General features: G+C 32.9%; 2 protein-coding genes across 7 annotated transcripts in view; both read right to left on the bottom strand.

Annotated features, from left to right (window-relative positions):
• The window catches only part of Fhos (Formin homology 2 domain containing), a 101,393-nt gene that overhangs the window by 14,262 nt on the left and 66,744 nt on the right, over positions 1–20,387 (bottom strand). For all 6 annotated transcript variants that reach the window (XM_088030818.1, XM_088030819.1, XM_088030821.1 and 3 more), the window contains one exon: positions 39–97. In XM_088030818.1, the coding sequence (XP_087886944.1) occupies positions 39–97 (59 nt within the window). The remainder of the gene's footprint in view (positions 1–38; positions 98–20,387) is intronic.
• Positions 4,181–9,110, bottom strand: LOC148180124 (uncharacterized). Its single transcript, XM_088030351.1, has 2 exons — positions 8,887–9,110; positions 4,181–4,560 (listed from the first exon to the last, which is right to left on the bottom strand). Exon 2 carries the CDS (start codon positions 4,493–4,495, stop codon positions 4,181–4,183), a length of 315 nt encoding a protein of 104 aa, XP_087886477.1. The 5' UTR covers positions 4,496–4,560; positions 8,887–9,110.

The following is a 20,387-nucleotide window of genomic DNA, read 5'->3' as shown; positions in this document are numbered from 1 at the left end:
TTCGACACTTTTCCTCGCGAGGAGGATTTTGAACTTACCAATAATAGTGTGCACCCTGACCGACAGCTGCGTCCTCAGCACAATCGAATTCTTCTTACTGCAACAAACCAACCAAAAATTACTCTCCGGAAGCGTGTGTCAATCCGACCAAAGAAAATCAATTGGATACGAGTCGGCTGTTAATTACGGCGATTTTTCCGTTCGAATTTTGCGGTTTTCATCTCGACATTGTTGCATCTCTGGCCAACGGTACTCGGCGGTCAAACCGAGCGGAAAAATGTTTGTTTTAATCGATTTTTTCTCCGGACTTTCTAAGAGTGTCACCCAAAACACAATGGAAAAGCGACCCGATTCTCGTGCGGGGAAAACGGCGCTCTGGGTCATGGGCAGAATTCGCTCTAATTGAAGCTTAATAAATTGAGTTGGGAGCTATTATCGTGGTAATGGGGATAATTAGCCACTTTCTTGACGGATGGAGGGCAGGAGAGGTGGCGCTTTTAATAAATAATAAACAATTTTTTGCGGCGAGAAATTGCCATTATTAGAGAGAAAATAATGTCGCGAGTTTCGATTCATATCATTAGTTGTCATCGGCTTTGAGGACACGGAATTTATTATTCACATGAATATTGATATGAACTTCAACTTGAAAACAAAGAATACGATTTTTTGACCAAATGGAAGAAAGCGGCTTTTAATAAAGCGCGGACGAGTTTGGTCAAATGCATACAAACACATAAATTTACTCTCTCTGGCTTTTTCGGACCGCCGACTTTTCCGCTTGAATTTTAACGAGAAGAAGTAGGTGTCTATTGCAATGTCAACTGCGTGGGTTCTGTAAAATTTACGATTATGCAATGGAATGAAAGAGAAATTAATCTGATTGAAGACTTAAAGGTGTATGGTAATCCTCGACCTTCTGCGCTATCTGTTCCACGTGGGCTTCAAGTTTTGATACCATCAGTTACAAATTAAATAAAAAAAATTAAATTAGAGAAAATAATGGGTTGGTAGCTCCGGTTTCTACGGAAATTGACATTTCGGAAATGACAGCTCGGCAAATCAAGACACTTTGACATAATTGCCAGTTCTATCAATATAATAAGTCAAATTATTAAGCCTTTTTTAAATAATAAGTTTGCATCTGAACTGCTTTTTCTAAAACTGAGCTTCAACAATTTGAAATTTGAAATCCGCTTGTGGTAAAATTTTGAAAAAAATTTGGGAAATATCCTTCATCATTGGCTTCAAAACGGCACTAATTATCTTTAAATTGAATCATTAGTAACAAAAATATAGTAGCCTGAAAACAGTTCTGCTTTTTTGGTACTTTTTTTTTAAATTGGATTTTAAAAATGTTTGCCTCAAAATCCGGTCTTTATAAAATTTTGAATAAAATTAGAATAATATTCTTTACCATTGGCTTCAAAACGGCGCGAATTATATTAAAATTGAATCATTAGCAACGAAAATATAACAGCCTAAAGGCAGTTCTGTATTTTTGATACTTTTTCAAAAACTGAATTTTAAAAATTTGTGACTTTCAGTTTTAAAAAAATTTTGAAAAAAAATCGGAAATATGTTATTCATTGTTGGCTACAAAACGGCTCTAATGACATTAAAACTGAATCGTTAAAATTGAAAAAATAAGAAACAAAATAGATTTTCGCGTTTTTAATAACGTTTTCAGAAAAATAAATTTTTTAAATTTCTGCCTCAAAATCCGGCCTACAGGAAATTTAAAAAAAATTTGAATAATACTTTTCACCATTGGCCTCAAAACGGCGCTATTTTTATTAAAATTCAATCGATAGCAACGAAAATACAACAACCTGAAGGTTCTGCATTTGTGGTGCTTTTTAAAAATAAGAATTAAAAAAAAAAATTTGCTCAAAATCCAGTTTTTGAAAAATTTTGAAAAACATCGGAGTGATGTTCTTCATTGTTCGCTACAAAAAGGCACTAATTTTATTAAAATTAGATCGGTAATATTGAAAATATAAAAAACAAAATAGTTTCGCGTTTTGGTTAACGTTCTCAAAAAAAAAAAAAAAATTGTGCATAAACATCCGGTCACTGTTAGTTTCAAAACGGCACTATTTCTATTAAAAATCAGTCCTCAGTAACGGAAATATAACAGTTTAAAGGTAGTTCTGCATTTGCGGTATTTTTCAAAAACAAGAATTTCAAAAAATTTTTACTCGAAATCCAGTTTTTAGAAAATTTTGAAAAAAATCGGAGTGATATTCTTTACTGTTCTCTACAAAAAGGCACTAATTACATTAAAATTACGTTAATATTGAAAATACAAAAAACAAAATAGTGTTTCGTATTTTTGCAATCGTTTTAGAAAAATTATATTTTAAAAATTTGTGCCTCAAGATCCGGTCTTCAGAAAATTTTGAAAATAATAATTATAATACTCTTCGCCATTGGCTTTAAAACGCCACCAGTTATATTCAAATTCAATCATTAGCAACGAAAATATAACAGTCTAAAGGTAGTTCTGCAATTACGGTACTATTTCAAAAAAATTTCAGTCAAAATCCAGTTTTTAGAAAATTTTGAAAAAAATCGGGGTGATGTTCTTTACTGTTCTCTACAAAAAAGCATTAATTACATTAAAGTTACGTTAATATTGAAAATACAAAAAACAAAATCGTGTTTCAGATTTTTGCAATCGCTTTAGAAAAATTACATTTTAAAATTTTTTGCCTCAAGATCCGGTCTTCAGAAAATTTTGAAAATAATAATTATAACACTTCTCGCCATTGGCTTTAAAACGCCACCAGTTATATTCAAATTCAATCATTAGCAACAAAAATATAACAGTCTAAAGGCAGTTCTGCAATAACGGTACTTTTTCAAAAAATTTTCACTCAAAATCCAGTTTTTAGAAAATTTTGAAAAAAATCGTGGTGATGTTCTTTACTGTTCTCTACAAAAAGGCATTAATTACATTAAAATTACGTTAATATAAAAAATACAAAAAACAAAATCGTGTTTCGTATTTTTGCAATCGTTTTTGAAAAATTACATTTTAAAAATTTGTGCCTCAAGATCCGGTCTTCAGAAAATTTTGAAAATAATAATTATAATACTCTTCGCCATTGGCTTTAAAACGCCACCAGTTATATTCAAATTCAATCATTAGCAACGAAAATATAACAGTCTAAAGGTAGTTCTGCAATTACGGTACTATTTCAAAAAATTTTCACTCAAAATCCAGTTTTTGGAAAATTTAAAAAAAAATCGGGGTGATGTTCTTTACTGTTCTCTACAAAAAAGCACTAATTACATTAAAATTACGTTAATATAAAAAATACAAAAAACAAAATCGTGTTTCGTATTTTTGCAATCGTTTTTGAAAAATTACATTTTAAAAATTTGTGCCTCAAGATCCGGTCTTCAGAAAATTTTGAAAATAATAATTATAATATTCTCTTCGCCATTGGCTTTAAAACGCCACCAGTTATATTCAAATTCAATCATTAGCAACGAAAATATAATAGTCTAAAGGTAGTTCTGCAATAACGGTACTTTTTCAAAAAAATTTCACTCAAAATCCAGTTTTTGAAAAATTTTCAAAAAAATCGGGGTGATGTTCTTCACTGTTGACTACAAAACGGCACTAATTACATTAAAGTTGGATCGTTAAAAATGAAAATATAAGAAACGAAATCGGGTTTAGCATTTTTGATCATGTTTTCACAAAAATAAATTTGAAAAAAATTTGTTACTCAAAATCTAGTCTTCAAAAATTTTTTTAAAAAATTAGAAAAATACTCTTCGCTGTTGTCTTTAAAACGGCACTACTTTTATTAAAATTTAATCATTAGCAACGAAAATATCACAGGTTAAATGTAATTCTGCATTCTTGACCCTTTTTCAAAAAACGGAATTTTAAAACTTTGTGACTCGAAATCCAGTTTCGAAAAATTTTTGAAAAAAATCAGAGTGATGTCCTTCACTGTTGGCTACAAAACGGCACTAATTTCCTTAAAATTAAATCGAATAATATTGAAAATACTCGAAACAAAATAAAGGGGCGCATTTTTGATAAAATTTATGTGGCTTTAAATCCGGTCTTCAGAAAATGGTGAAAAAATCCGAGCGATATCTTCGATTTCCATCATCCAAAACTGCAAAATTTGCCCTTCTCCGTGTCTTTCAACCCTCTTTACCTGCAGAAGTAGCACACCGGCCCCAGCGTGCAATTCTCCGTCAACGCCAGCAGCAGATCCGACTCCCGGTGCGCAATGCTGCGACACGTCGGTGCGAAAATTTCATGGGCATCATCACCGTCCAGATAATCGTCCACGTGCTCGGCATCCGTATCCTCGCTCGTCGACTCCAGAGAATTCGCCCTTTTCTCCTCATCATCGACGTACCGCAGCCAGAAAAGCGACGAGCGCGTCTCCAGCGAGTTCAGCCATTGCGTCAACAGCCCGTCGCCGGGCGTCGGCACGTGGTACTCATGTGATTTCAAGTCCATTTTGCGCGTCACTTTGACATTTATGGGAATTGATGGATGGCGGGTTTAATTGGTCTAATTGCGATCTGTGATAACAAGTTCACACTCTCAATTGGTGCGCGATTGGGAAATATACTGGGTGGCTCAGGGAAGTAGCAAGGCCGCTTTGTTTGTCGCGTGGAAATAATCGATTAGCGATCAGAAATTCGATTACTTCATTAGGATTGAAAAATAATAATTTGGGCGCACGACGTGGCATACTTTACCGCCTTGGTTCTAATCTGGTTATTGAAATGGCGACCTTATTGTTGTAAAACTGACCTGAAACCGCGTTATTGTGTTGGTTTTTTCATCTTTTGTGCATTATTTCCTACGCCGAACGGAACCCGTGGGAAAATATGAGATTTTCGTGGAATTTCCGTACTTTCACTCCGGATTGCAATCGTTGCATTTTATCGACCTGAATTTTCGATATTCCGAAAAAACTTGACCTTTCGCAGCCTCGCCGTCGTGTCTTTCCAAAGTTTATTGACACTGCGACTCCGAAAAAACACAGTTGGTAATATTGTATCCACTTGGCTGATCAGCGATAACGCCCGTCTCATTATCGGCCATCAACGCGACAAAACTGCGTAAAATGAGCCATTGTGAATGGCTAAAAATCGGATGAAGTAATCGACGTTACTTAATCGAAGAGTCCATATAAGGCGCAGCGAACGGTACATCAGGGAACAAAAAAATTCGGACTCATCCTCCCTGGCCGAAAATCTCATCTGCCGACACCTGTTCGGAGCGGATCGGGGCCAGGAGGCATAGGTAACCCAGTGACCGGAGTTTGTTCTGTGCGAGAAGCCAAGATATTTATGCAATTATGTGCCCAGCCCCATTCAACTTTACCATCGATTCGATCGGGTCAGGTACGCGACGTGGCGTGGAAAGATGCAGGGGACTTTGGCGGCGGCGGCAGATGGTGGAAAACAGACTTTACTGAGGGAAATTGAAGAAAATTTGGGATAAAATCGACTTCATTTCGTCCATGATCTGTTTTGGAAGTTCTTTGATGAGCACCGTTTTCCCAAACGAAAACTGTGGCCTCTGAATTTCAAATATTATGTTGGTAGCTCCGTTTTCTGCTTTCAAAAATGACAGCTCTGCAGATCACTAGTTTTTAATGTTACAGTGTCAAAACAACACTGACATAACACCCAGAACTACCAATAAAAAACAAAATAATTTCGCATATTTAATAACGTTTTAAAAAAAAAATAAAAATAAAAAATGTGTGCGTCAAAATCCGGTCTACAGAGAATTTTGAAAAAAATTAGATTAATACTTTTCACCATTGGCTTCAAAATGGCGCTACTTTTATTAAAATTCAATCATTACTAACGGAAATATAACCGCTCAAAAGTAGTCCTGCATTTTTGGCACATTTTTTCAAAAACAATTTTAAAAATTTGTGATTCGAAATCCAGTATTGAAAAAAATTTAAAAAAAATGGAATAATGTTCTTCACTGTTGGGTACAAAATGGCACTAATTACACTAAAATTGGTACGTTAATATTGAAAATACAAGAAACGAAATGGAGTTTTGCATTTTTGATAACGTTTTCAAGAACACAAATCTTAAAAATTTGTGCCTCCAAATCCGGTCTTCAAAAAATTTTTAAAAAAATTAGAATAATGCTCTTTACCATTGGCTGCAAAACGACACTAATTTTATAAACATTCAATCATTAACGGCGAAAATATGACAGCCTAAAGGTAGCGCTGCATTCAAGGCTCGTTTTCGAAAAACGGAATTTTAAAAAATTGTGACTCAAAATCCACATTTTGCAAAAATTTTTTAAAATCGGAGTGACGTCCTTCACTGTAGGCTACAAAACGGCACTAATTACACAAAAATTGGATCGTTAATAGTTAAAATATTAAAAACAAAATAAAGTTCCGTATTTTAGACCACGTTTTCAGAAAAATTAATTTTAAAAATTTGTGCCTTAAAATCCAGTCTTCAGAAAATTTTGAAAAAAATTGAAATAATACTCTTTCTCATTGGCTTTAAAACCACACTAATTATATTAAAATCCAATCGTTAGTAACGAAAATATAACAGCTTAAAGGTAGTTCTGCATTCTTGGGACTTTTCAAAAACGAAATTTTTAAAATTTTTATCTCAAAATCCAGTTTTCAAAAAATTTTGAAAAAAATAGAAGTAATGTTCTCCATTGTTCGCTACAAAACGGCACCAATTGCATCAAAATTGGATCGTTAATATTGAAAATATAAGAAACGAAATCGAGTTTCGCATTTTTGCTATCGTTTTCTGAAAAATAAATTAAAAAAATTTGTGCCTCAAGATCCGGACTTCAAACAATTTTGAAAAAATTTGGAATAATGCTCTTTACCATTGGCTTCAAAAAGGTACTAATTACATTAAAATTGGCTCGTTAATATTTAAAATATTAGAAACGAAATAAAGTTCCACATTTTAGACCACGTTTTCACAAAAACTTGTTTAAAAAATTTGTTCCTCAAAATCCAGTCTTCAAAAAATTTTGAAAAAAAATACAGTAATACTCTTCACCATTGGTTTCAAAAAGGCACTAATTATATTAAAATTCAATCATTAGCTACAAAAATATAACAACCTTAAGATGTTCTGCATTCTTGGTACTTTTTCAAAAAACGAAATTTTAAAAATTTGTTACTCAAAATCTAGTTTTGGAAAAATTTTGAAAAAAATCAGAGTGATGTTCTTCACTGCTGATTACAAAACGGCACTAATTGCCGTTAATATTGAAAATACAAGAAACTCCATTTTCTTTCGCATTTTTGATAACATTTTCTGAGAAATAAATTTTAAAAATATGTGACTTAAAATCCAGTCTTCAAAAAATTTTGAAAAAAAAATCGGATTAATGTTCTTTACTGTTGACTACAAAACAGCACTATTTACATTAAAATTGGATCTTTAATATTGAAAAGATAAGAAAAACGAAATAAAATTTCGCATTTTTAATAACATTTTCAAGGAAGTAAATTTTAAAAATTTGTTCCTCAAAATCCGGTGTTCAAAAAATTTTGAAAAAATAGTCTTTACCATTAGCTTAAAAACAGCATTAGTTATATTACAATTCAATCATTAGCTACAAAAATATAACAGTTTAAAGAAAGTTCTGCATTTTTGGTACTTTTGCAAAAACTGAATTTTAAAAATTTTGTGACTCAAAATCCACTTTAAAAAAAAATTCGAAGTAATATTCTTCACTGTTGACTACAAAACGGCACATCAAAATTGAATCGTTAATAGTAAAAATATAAAAAACGAAACGGTGTTCCGCAATTTTAATATTTTCACAAAAATTATTTTTTTAAATTTTTGCCTCAAAATCCGGTCTTTAAAAAATTTTGAAAAAAAATACAGTAATACTTATCACCATTGGTTTCAAAACGGCACTAATTACATCAAAATTTAATCGTTAATATTGAAAATACAAGAATCGAAATGGAGCTCCGCATTTAACAATGTTTTCTAAGAAATAAACTTTAAAAATATGTGCTTCAATATCCGATCTTCAGAAAATTTTGAAAAAAATTAGAATAATACTCTTGACTATTGGCTTCAAAACGGCACTAATTATATTACAGTTGAATCATTAGCAACGAAAATATCACAACCTAAAACTAGTTCTGCATTCTTCGCACTTTTTCAAAAACTAAATTTTTGTCTTGAAATCCATTGTTAGTTTTAGACTTTATATATCTCCATTAAAATCTGACCACAGAATCAATAATACAAGAAACGGAACAGAAAAGCAATTTTTATTGACTCAAATTAATTCTTCGCGCTGAACTTTTTTATTTAGACACTGCAGGAAATCTCGTTATTAATTATAACATTTATAACATACATATTAATGTAATCCCGTATCAATATTAATAAATGTTACAATCTATCATTAAACGAATAATAAATCCCAGCTTTCAATAATCGCCTTTCAATCCAATATTTTATATAATAATTGTCGAAAGCTTAGGTAATAATATATTGTTCGATATTTCACCAACAAATTAGTGGTAATTCACCCAAAAAACCTCAAACTTTCCATTTTTGCTAAAATTAAAATGCGGCGTTGTGCAAACGATAATTCCTGACTTGTTAAACGTGTCGTAAGAGATTTCTTCCTACTTTTAATCGGCAATTTTGTAGATTTAAGACTAGCTTCGTTTTGATTGGAAAACCTCCGCTTTCCCGAAAAATCCCGCAGACTCCAACAAGGAAGTCGACGCGATTAATAAGCCTAAACCCGTTTCCGCCATTTTTAAAAACCGCAGGGAGTTGACACCAAAAACCGAAATACTGCCGCGAGCCACCCTGTATATTAAATCCACCCCGAGCAATTTTACAAACCCGAGTTTTTTGCTAGTCCACCCCGATGCAAAATCATTCCAGTCACTCCGCACTCCCACACAGTCTGCCACTGCACATTAGAAACTAACACAGGTGCAAGAAACACAGTCCACTCTGCAAGAAGTCGGCCGCAACAGTAATAAGAGAGGAACACGATCCATTCAAGAATCTCGACGCCTCCGCCGAGAGACTGCGTTGTTCTTGTGTTGCTGCAGCGATGACACGGTTCGTGGACCCAGATTCGATGACTAACGAACGATTGAAAATTTTGAAAAATTTGGAGGTCAATTTGATGTATGATCGGGTGCTTAATGACCCGAAAAGGTCGCGGAAAAATGGCTCGGAGCGAAGACGTGTATTGTTGTTATTATTGGCGCGCCATGGTCAATGTCACGCTTGGGTACAAGACGGTTTCCGAAAAGACGCCATCAACATCTTCTGGAAATCAAAGACACGGCGCGGTTTGAGGTTGATAGTTCTTCGGGCAGCACCACAAGAAGTACCGTTGCTTCCAACAGACTTGACTACTCACTTAATTATTATTCAATCGCTGGTAATTATAAAATTCATGCTCGATATTGTGGATGATCGGAGGAAACGCCCCACTTTTTTTTTATTTGCGTAGAGGCAAAAACGACGAAAAAGAGGAAATTACAATTAACATTTTTCCTCTTTTCACAGTTATTCTCTTAACCGAACTGATCATTAGCTCTAATTGATTCTTGTGGATCTCGTTAGATATTTTGCTTCATTTATCATTTTGGACTTCGTGGCGGGAATTGATGGGTTCAGACGGAATTGGTTTCTATTATCTTTACAAGTACTTACGGTTACACTTACAGAATTATGGAAAAAATGCGGAAAACAGCTGAGCTGGTTTCAAGGTTCTGGTAGTTTTCTGTCTACTGATCTTAAATCTCCAACGTCCTGATTTTTTACACGGCTGCGTTGACAATTTCGCAAACATTTGCCTTGCTGTGGGTAAATATTTTTGCATTTTTCTAATAAATATTGCACCAAAACCAAATTGTTTCTTCTTTCCTTTTAGATTTTTAGTAGCCCAGATTCAGTTGCGCTATTAATAATAAGCCAAGTCAGAGTTAGTAAACTCCCGAAATTTAATTAATTTTGTGTTAAAATTAGCAAAGTTGCAACATTCGATAGAAAAAGTTCTCGGTTTTCGATTCATCAAAAAATAAAAATTTCCAAAATCTGTTGTAGCTGCTTTATAATTTTGAAATTTGGTACGATTAGTAACCAAGTCTTAATTAGTAATCTCTCTAAAATTCATTACTGTGACACTAAAATTACCAGAGTTACAAAGTTTATTACATTTTTTTCGCAGTGTGTTTGGTCCATTCTTAAAATAAAAAATTCCAAAATTTGTGTCTTTCGGTCTACAAATTTGCAATTTAGCATGATTAATAAACAAGCCCAAGTTAGTAATTACACGAAATTTCATTACTGTGGCGTTAAAACTGCCAGAGCTACAGCTCTTAACGTATTTTTTCAAAAGTTTTTGGTTCATTCTTAAAATAAAAGATTCAAACATTTGTCTCTTTCAGTCTATAATTTTGCAATTTAGCCCAATTAATAAGCAAGTCTAAATTAGTAATCCTGCCAAATTTATTTCCCTTAGCGTTAAAATTACCAAAATTACAACCCCAATAAAAATTATTCACAGTTTTCGGTTCAATCAAAAAATTAAAATTTCTAAATCAAGTTGCTTCTGCTCTATTATTTTGAAATTTAGCACAATTAGTAACCAAGTCTTAATTAGTAACTTTTTTCAAATTTCATTGCTGTGGCGTTAAACTTACCAAAGTTTCAGCCCTTAATAAAAATTATTCGCGGTTTTCGCTTCATTCAAAAATTAAAAATTGTAAATCAAGTAGCTTCTGCTCTATTATTTTGAAATTTAGCACAAATAGTAACCAAGTCTTAGTTAGTAACCTCCCCAAATTTCATTCTTGTGGTGTTAAAATTTCTAGAGTTACAGGCTTTAATACAGTTTTTTGAAAGTTTTTGGTCCATCCTCAAAATAAAAAATTCAAAAATTTGTCTCTTTCAGTCTATAATTTTGCAATTTAGCACAATTAATAAGCAAACCTAAATTAGTAATCCTGCCAAATTTATTTCCCTTAGCGTTAAAATTACCAATATTACAACCCCAATAAAAATTATTCAGTTTTCGGTTCAATCAAAAAATTAAAATTTCTAAATCAAGTTGCTTCTGCTCTATTATTTTGAAATTTAGCACAATTAGTAACCAAGTCTTAATTAGTAACTTTTTCAAATTTCATTGCTGTGGCGAATGGTGAAACTTACCAAAGTTTCAGCCCTTAATAAAAATTATTCGCGGTTTTCGGTTCATTCAAAAATTAAAAATTGTAAATCAAGTAGCTTCTGCTCTATTATTTTGAAATTTAGCACAAATAGTAACCAAGTCTTAGTTAGTAACCTCCCCAAATTTCATTCTTGTGGTGTTAAAATTTCCAGAGTTACAGGCTTTAATACAGTTTTTTGAAAGTTTTTGGTCCATCCTCAAAACAAAAAATTCAAAAATTTGTCTCTTTCAGTCTATAATTTTGCAATTTAGCACAATTAATAGGCAAATCTAAATTAGTAATCCTGCCAAATTTATTTCCCTTAGCGTTAAAATTACCAAAATTACAACCCCAATAAAAATTATTCACAGTTTTCGGTTCAATCAAAAAATTAAAATTTCTAAATCAAGTTGCTTCTGCTCTATTATTTTGAAATTTAGCACAATTAGTAACCAAGTCTTAATTAGTAACTTTTTCAAATTTCATTGCTGTGGCGAAATGGTGAAACTTACTAAAGTTTCAGCCCTTAATAAAAATTATTCGCGGTTTTCGGTTCATTCAAAAATTAAAAATTGTAAATCAAGTAGCTTCTGCTCTATTATTTTGAAATTTAGCACAAATAGTAACCAAGTCTTACTTAGTAACCTCCCCAAATTTCATTCTTGTGGTGTTAAAATTTCCAGAGTTACAGGCTTTAATACAGTTTTTTGAAAGTTTTTGGTTCATCCTCAAAACAAAAAATTCAATAATTTGTCTGTTTCAGTCTATAATTTTGCAATTTAGCACAATTAATAAGCAAATCTAAATTAGTAATCCTGCCAAATTTAGTTCCCTTAGCGTTAAAATTACCAAAATTACAACCCCAATAAAAATTATTCAGTTTTCGGTTCAATCAAAAAATTAAAATTTCTAAATCAAGTTGCTTCTGCTCTATTATTTTGAAATTTAGCACAATTAGTAACCAAGTCTTAATTAGTAACTTCTTCAAATTTCATTGCTGTGGCGTTAAACTTACCAAAGTTTCAGCCCTTAATAAAAATTATTCGCGGTTTTCGCTTCATTCAAAAATTAAAAATTGTAAATCAAGTAGCTTCTGCTCTATTATTTTGAAATTTAGCACAAATAGTAACCAAGTCTTAGTTAGTAACCTCCCCAAATTTCATTCTTGTGGTGTTAAAATTTCCAGAGTTACAGGCTTTAATACAGTTTTTTGAAAGTTTTTGGTCCATCCTCAAAACAAAAAATTCAAAAATTTGTCTCTTTCAGTCTATAATTTTGCAATTTAGCACAAATAATAGGCAAATCTAAATTAGTAATCCTGCCAAATTTATTTCCCTTAGCGTTAAAATTACCAAAATTACAACCCCAATAAAAATTATTCACAGTTTTCGGTTCAATCAAAAAATTAAAATTTCTAAATCAAGTTGCTTCAGCTCTATTATTTTGAAATTTAGCACAATTGGTAACCAAGTCTTAATTAGTAACTTTTTCAAATTTCATTGCCGTGGCGTTAAACTTACCAAAGTTTCAGCCCTTAATAAAAATTATTCGCGGTTTTCGGTTCATTCAAAAATTAAAAATTGTAAATCAAGTAGCTTCTGCTCTATTATTTTGAAATTTAGCACAAATAGTAACCAAGTCTTAGTTAGTAACCTCCCCAAATTTCATTCTTGTGGTGTTAAAATTTCCAGAGTTACAGGCTTTAATACAGTTTTTTGAAAGTTTTTGGTCCATCCTCAAAACAAAAAATTCAAAAATTTGTCTCTTTCAGTCTATAATTTTGCAATTTAGCACAATTAATAGGCAAATCTAAATTAGTAATCCTGCCAAATTTATTTCCCTTAGCGTTAAAATTACCAAAATTACAACCCCAATAAAAATTATTCACAGTTTTCGGTTCAATCAAAAAATTAAAATTTCTAAATCAAGTTGCTTCTGCTCTATTATTTTGAAATTTAGCACAAATAGTAACCAAGTCTTACTTAGTAACCTCCCCAAATTTCATTCTTGTGGTGTTTATTACAAGCTTTATTACAATTTTTTTTCAGTTATTGGTCATTCTCTAAATAAAAAAATCCAAAATTTATCTCTTTCGGTCTATAATTTTGAAATTTCGCAGTTACTAACCACATATTACTTAGTAACCACCCTAAATAATATTGCAGTGACGTTAAATTTACTAGAGTTACAGACTTTAATACAATTTTTTGAAAGTTTTTAATCCATCCTCAAAACAAAAAATTCCAAAATTTGTCTTTTTCGGTCTATACTTTTGCAAATTGGCACAATTAATAAGCAAGTCTAAATTATTAATCTCCCTAAATTTCATTGCTGTAGCGTTAAAATTACCAGAGTTACAGCCCTTAACATATTTTTTCAAAAGTTTTCGGTGCTTTCTCAAAATAAAAATTTCCAAAATTTGTCTCACTCGGTCTACAATTTTGCAATTTAGCACAATTAATTATCAAGTCAAAGTTAGACACTCCTCCAAATTTAGTTACTTTGGCGTTAAAAATTCCAAAATTACAACCCGATTTCGCAGTTTTCGCTTTCTCCAAAAAACAAAAATTTCTAAATCAAGTAGCTTCTACTCTATAATTTTGAAATTTGTCACAGTTGGTAACCAAGCCCTAATTACCAACCTCCCCAAATTTGCTTATTGTGGCGTTAAAATTCCCAGAGTTACCACCTTTAATAAAATCCCCAGATTCTTCTTCAATCGCTCCATTTGCGAATTTCTTCACTGTTTAATAAAAAATTCACATCTGATGTTAAACAAAAAAACACATGCAATACATGCAAATTACGTGCTTTTCGTCCAGGACCCACTTCGCATTTATAATATAAAAAAAAAGTAAAAGTTACACAATTCAGATAATTATCATGTCTCTTTTGCAATAAGATCCAACAATTTTCGCAGATGCAGAAAATGATAAAAATATTTACAACCTCATTAAGTAGACATTAATTACCACGTGTTCATTTTCTACTTTACTTCTAAATGTTAGATATATCTTCACCGTTACATCTTTAAATGAGTTACGAGATAATAAAGTTAGAGGTTTCAGTAAGATTTTCCAGAATAACTGAATATTTTTGCCATGCATTCTCAAGCTATTTCCGGACAAATGTATTGTTTTAACCAAGGAATAATCAAAAACGTTTCTTGGCGCAAACGAAGATCACACATTTCAAATTCGAGGAATTTTCTTACGCGCCAGTACAGAATCAAGGAAATAATAATAACTCATGGTCGGTTTAAAATAAAATTTGGGAAACTGAGTCAGCTGTTTTGAAGCTGAACAAAGATTTCATTCTCTTTGTATAATTGGTTTTATTAGTTATGCGAAGGCTGTATTACTTGAAAAGTTAGGTAACGCCTCAACTTCAGCGTTTACTGTTACTCCGTTCCACAGGTAGGCAAATTTGTTTGATGAAAAATCGAAATGACAGTTATATGTACAGGGGGCTCTTGCAACCAACCGCTTTTCCTTCCAGAATTATGAGACTTTCGCAAATTTTAATCTCTGCATCTACAGATTATGAATAATTCATGAAGCCGGAAAGAACCCCCAGGTCTCGTCTATTTTTCGGAAAAAATCTTAAACGTTTCTTCCAAAACCACTTCCTTTAGCCATATAAGTCGTCTGAAGCAATAACAACCCGATAAAAAGTCACTTTCCATCATCTTGGCACTTCCTTTCAATTATCTGAGCGAAATCACCTCCCGATGAAAAACCAACATTCTCCGCCACATTGCTCTATTTTTCACGGCGTTAATTGCAATGCTCGTTTTTCTAAGACTCAAGACGTAACCTTCAGACTGTGAGCTTAATTAAATTATTATCAGAGATAATCAAGCGAACCCAACCCTGCCCCAAAAAACGAAATAGAAACTTGCACTTTTAATGCAAATTTTCACCTTTCGGTCCATTAAAATGCGTTGAGCTACTGGAAAGTATGGTTCGGTTCATATAAGTAGTGCGCCGTCACGTTCTAACCCATTTAAATAAATAAGAATTTATTTGTTGTGAACTTTATGGCAAATCATTCCGCTCGTGACTGATAAGATCTACAGGAAAACGGCAGAATTTACAATAAGGCGCGTGGTTCCGGAGTTTTATGAAAATTATTTAATTAGCGGGATTTATGGACCACCTGTATCCTACATTCGCAATTATAGCGATAAGAGCGTTAATCAAAATCAGGACGTTTTAGGTTTTTTGGCCAGAAATTGCAGTTTTTGGTTCATTCTCAAAATAAAAATTACAAAATTGGTCTCTTTTGGTTTATAATTTTGCAATTTGGCACAGTTAGAAAGTAAGTCTTAATTAGTAACCTCCCGAAATTTCATTGTTGAGGCACTTAAATTGCCAGTGTTACAACCTTTAATAAAAATTATTCACAATTTTCATTCAAATTCAAAAAATAAAAATTACTAAAATCCGTCGCTCCTGCTTTATACTTTTGAAATTTAGCACAATTAGTAACCAAGTCTTAGTCAATAACCTCTTCAATTTCCATTGCTGTGGCGTTAAAATTAAAAGAGATACAAGCTTTCATATAATTTTTTAAAAATTTTTGATCCATCCCCAAAAAAAAATCCAAAATTTGTCTCTTTCTGTCTATAATTTTGCAATTTGGTACAATTAATAAGCGAGCCTAAATTATATTTCCCCCCAAATTTAGTTGTTTTGGCGTTAAAATTACCAGACTACAGCCCTTAATAAAAATTATTGGCAATTTTTGAATGATTCAGAAAATAAAAAGCTTGTGCTGAATAATTTCGAAATTTAGCCCAGTTAGTAATCAAGTCTTAATTAGTAACTTTCTTAAATTTAGTCGCGTTAGCGTTAAAACTACCAAAGTTACAGGCCTTTGCATATTTTTTCAAAAGTTTTTGGGTCATCCCCAAAATAAAAAAATCCAAAATTTATCTCTTTTGGTCTATAATTTTGCAATTTGGCACAATTATTAAGCAAATCCAACTTAAGTAGTTCCACTAAATTTAGTTATTTTGGCGTTAAAACTACCAAAATTACAGCCCTTAGGAAAAATTATACGCGGTTTTCCGTTCGTCCAAAACATTAAAATTTTTAAATCAAGTCACTTCTGCTCTATAATTTTGAAATTTGGCATAGTTAATAACAAAGTCTTACTTAGTAACGTCTCCAAATGTTATTCCTGTAGCGTTAAAATTACTAGAGTTACAGGCTTTAATACAATTTTTAAGTTTTTGGTTCATCCTTAAAATCAAAAATTCCAAAATTTTTCTCTTTCGATCTATAATTTTGCAATTTGACACAATTAATTAGCAAGCCTAAATTAGAAATTCCCCCAAATTTAGTCGCTCTGGCTTTAAAATTACCAGAGTTACACCCCTTATTAAATTGTTTTGCAGTTTTCAGTTCTTCCTCAATCCAAAATGTCTCTTTTGATCTATTAAAAAATATAAATAGAAGCGACACGTGCGAATTCGACGGATCATTAATCAAAATCAGTTATTTTTGCCCGAAATAGTTGGTATTTGACGTCAGAATCCACCTTTTTTCGTTTAAACTGGCTACTGCGTTAGCGTGCGTCTGTCAATAACAATAACAGTTACACCCAACTGTTTGTCAAATGACAGATAAAATCACCAGATTTCTGAATGAAGTAATTAAACTTAATGGCATAATTATTAAATTCCCCCTTATAAAATCGTCGTGAAATCACCGCGCGCGCGATTGTTCGCCACCTGGAAATCGAACCGTGAGAAACGTCACAATTTTCGAAATATTGACAGTGACCTTGAACACGATTCCAGTATCAATCGTATCAAACTTTCCACGTTGAAACCGCGATGGTCATCACGATTTTCACTTTTTTAATTGAACGGAAACAATTATCGGAAGAAAGTGATGCGAAATATGAGCTTGACCAAAACAAAATCGGAGGTGTTGGCAGCCAAAAGTAGGTCCGTTACGACACAACGCGTGGATTTCTAAATTTTCGGAATTCCCGAAAGAAAGAGAAAATGCGGCCCGAAATTGTCTTGTTTCATTGTCTAATTTTCCAACGTTGGCTCCCCTGGAATTTCAGGCAGATGGCGCTGCATTTTGGCGGTTTCATTCACCGCTACCGCGATTATCGTGCACAGTTATGCGATTTTTTGTCTTCGCCACGCCAACTTGGCGTAATTGCGAAGATCGATCTATGTTTGTGTGAGACGGGTTTTTGTGGAAGATGACTACTGTTAAAGCACCGGTAAATGATCGTAATTATGGCGACCGGTTCTCGGGTTTTCAAAATTCGCGGGTTTTTTCTACGTACCGAGTGTTGCAAGCGATGAGTTCGTGGAATAAGTACCCCATTTCTAAGGGTTGGGTCTCACTAAAATTTGCGTGGATCTCTAGAAATTCCGCGAGGAAACTGGCAGCGCTACGAGGCCGATGAGGTGGCAACTAATAATAACGCGAATAAATGAAGTAATAACTGATGGGGAGGACTGGGCCAAGAAATTTTGAATCCGACTGGAAGAAATCTGAAGATGAAGCCAATATTTAGGCAGCCAATAATACACCAGTAATTTAACTCCGACTGCTATAAATCATTGGCTGCACCGGAATAATTTAGGATAAGTCAGTTGGAGAGCGTCCAGGAGTTTGGTGTCCCGCATGAGTCATATTTTAATGTTTTAGCGGAATTAGGGCTTCTAAAACTAAACATTTTGTCGCCGGTAGTAACGGGATTAGGCCAGCTGTGTTATTGTTGTCAAGGAGCCAGGAGATTTTGTTATATCAGAGCGAGCAGGATTATTCCGGAATGGAGTGTGGAAATCATAATAAAAAATAAGAATAAAAATATTATGAAAAGTTTGAAGTTGAAGTAGAATTGCCTCCTGATTCTAAATCCGAAGTCCGATTCGCTTCATTAGGTCAAGATTCTAAAAAGTTTCGAATAAAAAAACTTGGAAATTTTTGGGTCGTTTTGGAACTGAAAATTTCTAAAATCCGTCCCTGTGACTCGAAAAATTTGGGACTTGGGGCAGACAGTCAACAAGTTAAAAGTAGTAATCTCTCCAAATGTTAATGCCCCAACATCAAAACTGCCAAAATTACACGTTCGAATGGAAAATATTGGCAATTTTTGGCTCGTCTTGAAACTGAAAATTTCTAAAATCCGTCCCTGTGGCTCGAAAAATTTAGGATTTTGGACAGAGAGTCAGAATGCTAAAAATGGTAATCTCTTCAAATTTCATTGCCCTAGCATCAAAACTATCAAAATTACACGTCCGAATGGAAAATATTGGAAATTTCTGGCTCGTGTTCAAAATAAGAAGTTTTTAAAATCCGTCCCTGTGGTTGGAAAAATTTGTAATTTAGAACAGACACTCAGCAAGTTAACTATAGTAATGTCTCATAATTTCAGTGCCTTACCATCAAAACTATTCAAATTACAAGTTCGAATGGAAAATATTGGAAATTTTTGGCTCGTCTTCAAAATGAAAATTTTATTTATTTATTAAAATCCGTCCCTGTGGTTGAAAAAAAATGAAATTTGGGACAGATAGTCAACAAGTTAAAAGTAATAATCCCTTCAGATTTCAATGCCATAGCATCAAAACTACTAAAATTACACGTTCGAATGAAACATATTGGAAATTTTTGAGTAGTCTTAAAACTAAAAATTTCTAAAATCCCTCCTTGTACCTCAAAAAATTTGGGTTTTGGGAGAAGCAGTCAACAAGTTAAAGATAGTAATCTGTACAAATTTCAATGCCCTAGCGTCAAAACTGTCAACATTACAGGTCCGAATAGAAAACATTGGAAATTTTTGACTCGTCTTCAAAATAAAAAATTCTAAAATCCGTCCCTGGAGTTTAAAAAAATTGGAACAAGCAGTCAACAAGTTTAAAATAGTAATCTCTACAAATTTCAATACCCTAACGTCAAAACTGTCAAAATTACACGTCCGAATAGAAAATATTGGAAATTTCTAGCTCGTCTTCAATATAAGAAATTTCTAAAATCCGGCCCTGTGGTTGGAAAAATTTGAAATTTGGAACAAATAGTCAACAAGTTAAAAGTAATAATCCCTTTAAATTTCAATGCTATAGCATCAAAGCTACCAAAATTACACGTTCGAATGGAAAATATTGGAAATTTTTGAGTAGTCTTAAAACTAAAAATTTCTAAAATCCCTCCCTGTGGTTCGAAAAATTTGGAATTTAGGACAGACAGTCAACAAGTTGATTACAGTAATCCCCCCAAATTTCAATGCCTTAGCATCAAAACTGTCAAAATTACACGTCCGAATAGAAAAATATTAAAAAATTTTGGCTCGTCTTGAAACTGAAAATATCTAAAATCCGTCCCTGTTGCTCAAAAAATTTTAAATTTGGGACAGACACTCAACGAGTTAAAATTAGTAATTTCTCCAAATTGCAATGCCCTAATATTCAAACTGCCAAAATTACACGTCAGAATAAAAAATATTGCATTTTTTGGCTAGTCTTAATGAAAATAAAAATTTCTAAAATCCGTCCCTGTTGCTTAAAAAATTTGAGATTGCGCAGAGGCAGTCAAAGAGTTAAAAATAGTAATCTCTCCAAATTTGAATGCCCTAAGATCACAATTGACAAAATTACACGTCCAAATGGAAAATATGTATTGGCAATTTTTGACTGGTCTTGAAACTGAAAATTTCTAAAATCCGTCCCTGTGGCTCGAAAAATTTAAAACTTGGGGCACACAGTCAACAAGTTAAAAGTAGTAATCTCTCCAAGTATTAAAGCCACAACATCAAAACTGCCAAAATTACACATTCGAATGGAAAATATTGGTAATTTTTGATTGGTCTTGAAACTGAAAATTTCTAAAATCCGTCCCTGAAGCTCGAAAAATTTGAGACTTGGAGCAGACAGTCAACAAGTTAAAAGTAGTAATCTCTCCAAATATTGATGCCCCAACATCAAAACTGCCAAAATTACACGTTTGAATGAAAAATATTGGCGATTTTTGACTGGTATTGAAACTGAAAATTTCCAAAATCCGTCCCTGTGGCTCGAAAAATTTGAGACTTGGAGCAGACAGTCAACAAGTTAAAAGTAGTAATCTCTCCAAGTATTAATGCCCCAACATGAAAACTGCCAAAAATACACGTCCGAATAGAAAATACCAAAAATTTTTGGCT

Source organism: Gnatocerus cornutus, chromosome 2 (genome assembly GCF_029298725.1).
Source record: "Gnatocerus cornutus isolate USDA-ARS CGAHR chromosome 2, icGnaCorn1.1, whole genome shotgun sequence".
NCBI lineage: Eukaryota > Metazoa > Arthropoda > Insecta > Coleoptera > Tenebrionidae > Gnatocerus > Gnatocerus cornutus.
Note: the sequence above shows the minus strand (reverse complement) of the source record. Positions and strands in the feature narration are given on the sequence as shown.